The sequence below is a fragment of the Hyaena hyaena genome, unplaced genomic scaffold (genome assembly GCF_003009895.1).
Source record: "Hyaena hyaena isolate Hyena2069 unplaced genomic scaffold, ASM300989v1 scaffold_299, whole genome shotgun sequence".
NCBI lineage: Eukaryota > Metazoa > Chordata > Mammalia > Carnivora > Hyaenidae > Hyaena > Hyaena hyaena.
In genome coordinates, this window is record NW_024080930.1 from 1,882,822 (window position 1) to 1,893,226 (window position 10,405).

General features: G+C 40.4%; 1 protein-coding gene across 1 annotated transcript in view; it reads left to right on the top strand.

The window, feature by feature from the left end:
- Positions 1 to 513: 513 nt before the first annotated feature.
- The window catches only part of AP3B1 (adaptor related protein complex 3 subunit beta 1), a gene marked incomplete at its 3' end in the record, with an annotated part of 255,186 nt that continues 245,294 nt past the window's right edge, over positions 514 to 10,405 (top strand). The window contains exon 1 of the mRNA XM_039247437.1: positions 514 to 765. Coding sequence (XP_039103368.1) covers positions 638 to 765 — 128 coding nt within the window. The remainder of the gene's footprint in view (positions 766 to 10,405) is intronic.

Here is a 10,405-nt window from a genome sequence, read left to right on the forward strand (position 1 = left end):
CTGGATTTTCGTTCAATGCTTTCACTGGAATGAACCCTTCCCAGTTGGGTCTCAAAGGCCCAGTCTTTAGGGAAAGGGCTTGCGTGGGACGGATGTGAAAGTAAGGCAACGCTGGCCAGAGGAAGTGGAGCAGAAACCGGCCCACGAAAGGAAAAGCGATCGTCTTAGATTTAGGACACTTGATCAGGTGTGTTAGATGGCATTTCAGAAGAAATCTGAAAGCCACTGGTTTACAACAGTAATCAAGTAAAAGTGTTCCGGCTGGGGAAACCTCCTTTAGGGATCAAATTCGACACAAAGGGTATTTCTCTCCGAAAAACTTTAAAAGCCGGTGACCCCTCTGGTTCCGCCCACCGCCTCCTGGCCGCACCTCCCGGGACGGAGCGGCTCAGCCACCTCAAAAGCCCGGAGAAGGCAAATCCACTCAGGCCTGGGAGAGGGGGGCTCCGGCCTGGCTGCACACTGGGCATGCGCAGGGGGTGGGCCGCCAGGGCGTCCGAGGGAGCCGTGACGAGTCCGGAAGCGCTAGCTAGCGCCCCTCCGCTCGAGAACTAGTTTTGTTCCGCGTCCTCGGGACAGGAGCTCTTCGCGGAGAAGCCCCGGCAGGACCAACCCGACCCCAGCCAGCACCGCAGAAATGTCCAGCAACAGCTTCGCTTACAGCGAGCAGTCCGGAGGAGGGGAGGCGACGGAGCTGGGTCAGGAGGCGACCTCAACCATTTCCCCCTCCGGCGCCTTCGGCCTCTTTAGCAGCGATTTGAAGAAGTGAGGAAGAAGGTTTGGGGTGTGGGGCTGGGAGTGGGGAGCTGGGGACCCCGGAGGATTGGGCCACGGGTTTGGGCTTGGACCCCAAGAAAGGTGGGGTCGCCCCGAGACCGCCCCGGAGCCGGCGGTAACGTTTCTCGCTGGTGGGTGGGGTCGGGTCAGTGGGGAGTGGGGGGAGTTGTGGGGGAGAGTTTGGAGTGAGTGTGTGTTGGGGTCTCTCGTCGTTCACACTTCAGCGAGAAAAGAACCGTTTGGGGAGCTTCAGGTCGCATCCCCAGTGGCTCTGATTAAGTGGGTCTGGTCTGGGGCTCCGGAATCAGATTTCTGAACAAACACTTTTAGCTTATTTAATATTTGCTGGATCAAACTTGGGGGAATTGGGCGCTATGATGAACAAGGTGATAGAGGAGTTGAGAGGACGCGTTAGTTTGTTGCTTATGGGAAACTCTTTTCTGGAGTCTGGAGTGTAGGAGCTTGGAGGTAGATGTTTTAGGCACTTTACTAATGGACAAACTGTTCTGTACGAACATTGAGGTTCTTGGACAACATCCTTTGCACTACAGGGAAAAAAAATCCCGCAATACCAAAGTAATACGCATGTAAGGAGAGAAAAGAATATGACTGTGAACGAATTCTTAAGTTTTACAAATTGATAACATGAATTTTGTTTATTTATTATTTATTTATTTTTTAATTATTTTAATGTTTTTATTTTTGAGAGACAGAGCATGAGCAGGGTAGGTGCAGAGAGAGAGGGAGACACAGAATCCCAAGCGGGCTCCAGGCTCTGAGCTGCCAGCACAGAGCCTAACCTCAGGAACCATGAGATTATGACCTGAGTGAAGTCAGACACTTAACTCAGTGAGCCACCCAGGTGCCCAAATAACGTGATTTTTAAAGGCAAATACTAAACAGTGTACATTTAGTTTTGTAAAGAGAAAAATAAGTACCACCAAAAAATGGAAAGAAAATACCCCCAAACTTTTTGGTGAGAGGGGGTTTAAACTTCTAGAATTCTGGTAACTTTATATTTTATTTTAATCATTTTTAGAGTTCTCTTATTTTATTGTCTCAGTACTAGACTATGGTCACATAATAGGCAATCACTAGATTCATGCTAACTTAAGCTAAAGTAGCTGTGCCGATGGTTTTGTAGATGTCAGAAGAGTATAATTTAAATTTTTTAAATTTTTACTAGCAAGACCGGTCAGTCTGGAAGGTTGCTAGTGGTTGAAATTGGGTTTAAATTTTGATTGTATTAAGCTGACTGAAATCTTAAATACAGCATGTGGAATAGTTTTCTTCACCCTTGTTCTTAGGTAAGATAATTTCTCTTCATTTTTCATTCAGTGCATTTAGAATGATGGATTGTTCTAAAGTGGGCTTGTTGCAGTTGTACACTTCTGTTAGCAAAATGTTCAGATGTTTAATAACCCCGTAAGTCACCCTCAGTCTGTTTTGCATGTGATTTGCTTACAGTTAATTTACTTGTATGGTTTGTTAACATCTAAGATGTTTTTCTCTTAAAGAGTTTCTTCTGACTTCCTATTTTGTCAGATTTGGGCCTGGTTTGGACAACCACGTATGGCTTTGACTATGACCAGTGCTGTTGAGGTGACCAAATGGGTTGGATATAAAATAAAAATAGCTAATGGGCACCTGGGTGGCTCAGTCGGTTAAGTGTCCGACTTGACTCAGGTCATGATCTCATGGTTTGTGGGTTTGAGCCCTACATCAGGCTCTGTGCTGACAGCTTGGAGCATGGAGCCTGCTTCAGGTTCTGTGTCTTCCCCTCTCTCTGACCCTCCCCTGCTGGTACTCTCTTTCTCTCAAAAATAAATAAACATTAAAAAATAAAAATAGCCAATATTTATTGAATGCTTGTGCATTTGTGCACACTACTTTACATTTATTATCTCATTCAGTCTTCCCTAGTACCTCAGTGGCTTGTTATCAGATACTTACCTGTTTTGCAGATGAGGAGATTGGAGCACATGTGTTTAAAACTTGTCCAAGATCACAAAGCTTGAACACCACACTCTGAATTTGAACACAGACTTAATCTCAGAGCCCATTCTCTCAAGTTCTTGGATATATTACTTTTCACTTGATGAAATTTATTGTGCCTTTCTGAGAGAATGCATACAACTTATTAAAAATTTAAAACTTTGAAAAGTAGCTGTAGACCATGTATTACCTTGAAGTTTCCAGGAATTAGAAACATTTTGGTCATTGAACTGCAAACCTAGTGGGATTGTATATGAGCAAGGAGACCCCTGTTCTGGAAATGCTCTTTTAATCTCTCTTGAGCCTACATTCTTTTTTAAAATGGTGGTATTTCTTGACTTTTTTTTTTAACCAAATGACAAAATTTAAGTAAAAAAAACTTAAAGCTTATCCTATTCCTCTGCTTTCATTTTTTTTTAATTGAGGTATTCTTGCATGTAACATGATATATTGGTTTCAAGTGTATAACTTAATGATTCAATATTTGTATATATTCAGAAATGATCACCACAGTAGGTCTAGTTAACATTTGTCACCATACATAGTTACAGTTTTTTTTCTTGTGATGAGGACATTTAAGATTTAATGTCAGCAATTTTTAAATATGCAATACAGTGTTATCGACTGTAGTTCCCAAGCTGTACAGCGCATCCCATGACTGACTTATTTCATACCTGGAAGTTACTCTTTTGACCCTCTCCACCCATTCACCTGCCAACTGTGCTTTAATTTTAGATGATTTACTTTGAAATAGTTTCAGATTTACAAAAAAGTTGCAAGAATGGAACAAGGACCTACCCTTTATGTATATTCACTGCTTAAAAATTTTCTTTGCTACATTGCTTTATTTTTCTCTTTCTCCATATTCATATTATGTTTTTTGATTCATTGAAAAATAGGTGCTAAACATCCTGTCTCTTTACTCTTAATACCTTGGTATGTATTTTTTAAGAACAATAAATTTTTTTTTACACAACCACAGTACCATTCATTATATTTGGGAAATTTAATATCAGTACAGTCTGTAGTCTGTAATTCAGTGTTGTCATTTGTCCCAATAATTTTTTTTAGTTTTTTTTTTTTCCCATCTAGTATAGCATCCAGTACAGGATCATGCACTTCATTTAGTTGTTATATCTCTTTTAATCTCCTTTAAATCTGAAATAGTTCCTTAACCTTTGTTGTTCACTATTTGGGCACCTTTGAAGAATTCAAGCCAGTTATTTTATAGCATGTTAATCACTTTGGATTTGTTGGTGTTTTCTTCATGTTTAGATTCATGTTACATACCTCTGGCTAGAATACTACCATAGTGATGTGACTTTCTCAGACTTGCATCTGGGGGCAGAGTGTAAAATATTTTCCTTTATTTTTTTCTCCAGTGGTCTTTCAGTGGGGGCATGGGGGGGGGTACTTTGAGATGTGCTTATGTCTTGCTCCTTATTAAATTCACCATCTCTTAGATATAGTAACCACTGATGAATCTCCTGAGCCATTCTTAGACTTGCATCTGGGGGCAGAGTGTAAAATATTTTCCTTTATTTTTTTCTCCAGTGGTCTTTCAGTGGGGGCATGGGGGGGGGGTACTTTGAGATGTGCAGATGTCTTGCTCCTTATTAAATTCACCATCTCTTAGATATAGTAACCACTGATGAATCTCCTGAGCCATTCTTTTTTTTTCTTTTAATTTTTAATGTTTATTTTTGAGAGAGAGAACACAAGTGGGGCAGGGGCAGAGAGAGAGGGAGACACAGAATCAAAAGCAGGCTCCAGGCTCTGAGCTATCCGCACAGAGCCCAACATGGGGCTCGAACCCACAACTGTGAGATCATGACCTCAGCCGAAGACTGACAATCAACTGAGCCACCAGGCACCCCTCTCCTGAGCCATTCTTTACCACAGTGGCTGCAAAATGTTGATTTCCTGCTCTCCCACTTACTGTAATCTGCTCTTTGGCCTCTTGTCTTAAAGCTTTGTGTCCTTTGATCCTTCACTAACCACCTCAGGGATGCCTAGTCACTTCCTAGTGACAATTACTGATGATTTTTGTTTTCTGAATTTAATCTTATTTATCAAAAATTTTTTGTGCCTCTGTCCCTTTAAACAAAACCAGGATTAGGGACATTTAGATCATTTTATAAAAGCAGATCCTGTACATCATTTATTGGTTAATCATGACTATAGTAGATTATTGGTTTCAAGATTTCCAGTTTTTTCATTTAAAATGTATTTTTTTGTTTTCTTGTATTTCTTTCTTTTGGGATTGTCAACTTTTATTGTTTTTACTTTTCTTCTAAATTACTTTCCTGCTTTATCTTAAAGAAGTTCATCTTTTATCTTAGCCAGTTTGGCTGTGTGTGTACAGTTAAAAATAATTTTTGGTCACCTGGGTGGCTCAGTAGGTTAAGTGTCTGACTCTTGGTTTTAGCTCAGGTCATGATCTCATGGTTTGTGCATTTGAGCCCTGCATCAGGCTCTGTGCTGACAGTGCAGAGCCTGCTTGGGATTTTCTCTCTCTCTCCCCTCTCTCCCAAAATAAATAAATAAATTAAAAACAAATAATCTTAGTAATTTTATTTCTGGGTTAAACAATATCTAGAAAGAAACAAGAGACAAACTTTTCTTAACAATGGTAAAACTACTAAATTTCTGAATCTCCTCTACTTTGAGAATATCACGGTGTGTTAGAAAGAGCATTGGACCTGGAGTGAGAAGAACTGGGTTTAAGTTCCTGTTTTCCACTTGGAGTAATGTTTCCTTGTTTACTTTGCTTGATCTCTTCATTTTTTTTTAAGTTTATTTATTTTTTGAGAGAGAGAACATGCTCAGGGGAGGGACAGGGAGGGAGAAGGAGAGGGAATCCCAAGCAGGCTCCATACAGTCAGCACAGAGCCCAAAGTGGGGTTCGAACTCATGAACTGTGAGATTGTACGACGTGAGCTGAAATCAAGAGTTCCACACTTAACCCGACTGAGCCACCCAGGTTCTCCTGCTTGATCTCTTCATACTTCAGTGTCCTCTTTCCTAGAAGGGTAATGATACTTGCCTATTTTGTGAGGTTCTCATAAGATGGTAGAGTTGAAAGTGATTTCTAAACCAAAATATTAACTAACAGTATTTGGAAAAGCTAGTGGAAGCTTCACTGAGGCTCTGACAATTTAGGTCTTAAAGCCTAAGAAGTTTTTTGCCAGGTGGAGGAAAGTGGGAGTTCCTTAGGCAGCGTATGTAGAAATCAGGAGACTTGCAAAAAAAAAACCACCATGTATGTTCAGATGAGACATACACATTTATGAGCTATAGGCAGTACTTAAAGCATGGTAATGGGCAAATGACCCCTCCATCGCCCCACCCTCGCCAGAGAACTTCTCTTTTTTAGAAAAGAAGGCATTTTATTTTTTTAAAAAAAATTTTTAAATGGTTTATTTATTTTTGAGAGAGAGAGAGACAGCGTGAGCAGGGGAGGATCAGAGACAGAGAGAGAGGGAGACAGAGAATCTGAAGCAGACTCCAGGCTCTGAGCTGCCAGCACAGAGCCTGACGTGGGGTTTGAACCCACGAATGGTGAGATCATGACCTGAGCCGAAGCCAGACACTCAACTGACTGAGCCGCCCAGGCACCCCAAGACGACATTTTAGACAGTCTGAGGGAACACCAACATTTAAGGTTGGAATTAGGGAAAGAGATAGGCTCTGACAGAGGAAGGTTAAACAAACAAACAAAAAAGGAAAGGGGGGGTGCAGACCTAAGAGGAAAGTTAATAAGAGGAAATGGTCAACTATGTTAAGAGTTACATAGTGAAGATAAATAGAATGAAGTCTGAAAAGAGGTCATTGGGTTTAATAATAAAAGAGAACCTTAGTAATTAGTAACTTAGCAATGCAGTACCACCTCAAACACACTGAAAGATAGCATTTTTAGTTTCTCTTGAAATTGTGGTGTTTTTTTCATTTGTTTAGATTCACAACTGATTTAGACCCCAAACTGGGGCTGCACTGCATTCCTGTAGCCATACTGTGTCCTGTGATACAGTGTAGTCACTATTACATCATTGTTCTTGTATTGCATGAATAAAGCCTCGCTTATCTTTTTAGTTTTGTTTTATTTATTGTCAACTTTACAACATCAGCCATGAAAATTACATAAAACCTTTTAGTCTTTCATGTCAGTGTTTCTTAGTGGATTCCAATAGTAAGATTACATGGGTCTGTGGTTTCTGTGTAATTACAGCAAATCTAAGCTTATTTCCGTCACTTTTTCTCTCATTCAAAAAGACATATGGAAATGCAGCTGAATGAAAGTAACCTTTTTATAGGGGTGTTCTGGAGTGTACTTTATTAAAAATCAAGATAAACTGGTCCTAGATGTCAGTGCTTTAATAATAGTAACGTATTATTTGGGACATACTTCAAAGAGTCATTGTGTCTTACACAAGGTTTTAAACTTTTTTGTGACTTTCCATTTTTTTTCTTAAATAGTTTATTGTCAGGTTGATTTCCATATAACACCCAGTGCTCATCCCAACAAGTGCCCTCCTCCATGCCCATCAGCACCCTTCCCTTCTCACCCACCCCCTTTAGGCCTCAGTTGTTCTCAGCATTCATGACTCTCTCATGGTTTGCCTCCCTCCCTCTCCCCAACTATGTTTCCCCTTTCCTTCCCCATGGTCCCCTGTTAAGTTTCTCCTGTTCCACTTATAAGTGAGAACATACGGTATCTGTCCTTCTCTGCCTGACTCATTTTGCTTAGCATAACACTCTCAAGTTCCATCCCTGTTGCTTTGTTGCTACAAATGGCAAGGTTTCATTCTTTCTCATTGCCATGGAGTATTCCATTGTATAGATAAACCACACCTTCTTGGTCCATTCATCAGTTGATGGACACTTAGGCTCTTTCCATGTTTTTGGCTTTTGTTGAGAGTGCTGCTATGAACATTGGGGTACATGTGCCCCTATGCATCAGCACCCCTGTATTCCTTGTGTAAATTCCTAGCAGTGCTATTGCTGGGTCCTAGGGGAGTTCTATTGTTAATTTTTTGAGGAAGCTCCACACTGTTTCCAGAAGGGCTGCACCAGTTTACATTCCCACCAACAGTGGAGGACGGTGCCCATTTCTCCACATTCTCGCCAGCATCTATAGTCTCCTGATTTGTTCATTTAATTTTATTTTTTAATACTTAAAATTTTTAAAAAATATTTTTATTTATTTCTGAGAGAGAGAGAGAGACAGCGTGAGCAGGGGAGGGTTAGAGAAAGAGAGAGACACAGAATCTGAAGCAGGCTCTAGGCTCTGAGCTAGCCGTCAGCACAGAGCCCGACGCGGGGCTCGAACCCATGAACCATGTGATCATGACCTGAGCTGAAGTCAGATGCTTAACTGACTGAACAACCCAGGCGCCCCGGATTTGTTCATTTTAACCACTCTGACTGGCGTGAGGTGGTATCTCAGTGTGGTTTTGATTTGTATTTCCCTGATGATCAGTGACGCTGACCATTGTTTCATGTGTCTGTTGGCCATCTGGATATCTTCTCTTGAGAAGTGTCTGTTCATGCCTTCTGCCCATTTCTTCACTGGATTATTTGTTTTTCAGGTGTGGAGTTTGGTAAGTTCCTTATAGAGTTTGGATACTAGCCCTTTATCTGATATGTCATTTGCAGCTCTCTTTTCCCATTCCGTCAGTTGCCTATTAGTTTTATGGATTGTTTCCTTTGCCATGCAGAAGCTTTTTATCTTGATGAGGTCCCAATAGTTCATTTTTGCTCTTGATTCTCTTGCCTTTGGGGATGTGTCCAGTAAGAAATTGCTGTGGTGGAGGTCAAGGAGGTTGTTTCCTGCTTTCTCCTCTAGGGTTTTGATGGTTTCCTGTCTCACATTCAGGTCCTTTATCTATTTTGAGTTTATTTTTGTGTATGGTGTGAGAAAGTGATCTAGGTTCATTCTTCTGCATGTTGCTGTCCAGTTATCCCAGCACCATCTGTCAAAGAGGCTGTCTTTTTTCCATTGGATACTCTTTCCCACTTTGTCAAAGATTAATTGGCCATACATTTGTGGGTCCAATTCTGAGTTCTCTATTCTATTCCATTGGCCTATGTGTCTGTTTTAGTGCCAATACCATACTGTCTTGATGATTATAGCTTTGTAGTAGGGGTAAAGTCTGGGATGGTGATGCCTCCCGTTTTGGTTTTCTTCTTCATTATTACTTTGGCTATTCGTGGTCTTTTGTGGTTCTGTACCAGTGGTAGGATAGTTTGTTCTATCTTTGAGAAGAATGCTGGTGCAATTTTAATTGGGATTGGATTGAGGTGTAGATTGCTTTGGCTAGTAATGACATTTTGACAATATTTATTCTTCTGACCCATGAGCATGGAATGTTTTTCCATTTCTTTGTGTCTTCTTCAATTTCCTTCATAAGTTTTCTATAGTTTTCATCATATAGATCTCCTATATCTTTGGTTAGGTTTATTCATAGGTACTTTATGGTTTTTTGTGCAATTGTGAATGAGATCAGTTTCTTGATTTCTCTTTCTGTTGCTTCATTATTGGTGTATAAAAATGCAACTGATTTCTGTACATTGATTTTGTACCCTGCGACTTTGATGAATTCATGGATCAGTTCTAGTAGGCTTCTGGTAGAGTCTGTCGGGTTTTCTATGTAGAGTATCATGTCATCTAAGAAAAGTGACAGTTTAACTTTTTTGCCAATTCTGATGCCTTTATTTCCTTTTGTTGTTTGATTGCTGATGCTAGGACTTCCAGCACTATGTTAAAGAACAGTGGTGAGAGTGGACATCCCTGTCATGTTCCTGATCTCAGGGGGAAAGCTCTCAGTTTTTTCCCGTTGAGGATGATGTTAGCTGAGGGCCTCTCGTAGATCGGTTTTATGATGTTTAAGTAAGTTCCTTCTATCCCAACTTTCTCAGGGGTCTTTATTAAGAAGGGATGCTGTATTTTGTCCAATGCTTTGTCTGCATCTATCGACAGGATCATAATGGTTTTTATCTTTTCTTTTGTTGATGTGATGTATCACATTGATTGATTTGCAAATTTTGAACCAGCCCTCTAACCCAGGAATGAATCCCACTTGATCACGGTGGATAATTCTTTTTATGTGCTGTTGCATTTGATTTGTAAGTATCTTGTTGAGGATTTTTGCATCCGTATTTATCAAGGATATTGGCCTGTAGTCTCTTTTTTTTGCTGGGTCTCTGGCTTGGGAATCAAAGTGATGCTGACTTCATAGAGTGAGTCCAGAAGTTTTCCTTCCATTTCTATTTTTTGGAATAGCTTGAGAAGAATGGGTATTAACTCTGATTTAAATGTCTGGTAGATTTCCCCAGGGAAGCCATCTGGCCTAGGGTTCTTATTTGTTGAGAGATTTTTGATAACTGATTCAATTTCTTCACTAGTTATAAGTCTGTTCAGATTTTCTGTCTCTTCTTGTGTGAATTTTGGTAGTGAGTGTGTGCTTAGGAATTTGTCCATTTCTTCTAAGTTGTCTAGTGTGTTGGCATATAATTTTTCATAGTATTCCCTGATAATTGCTTGTATTTCTGAGGGATTGGTTGTAATAAGTCCATTTTCATTCATGATTTTGTCTATTTGGCTGCTCTCTCTCTCTCTCTTTTTTTTTTTTTT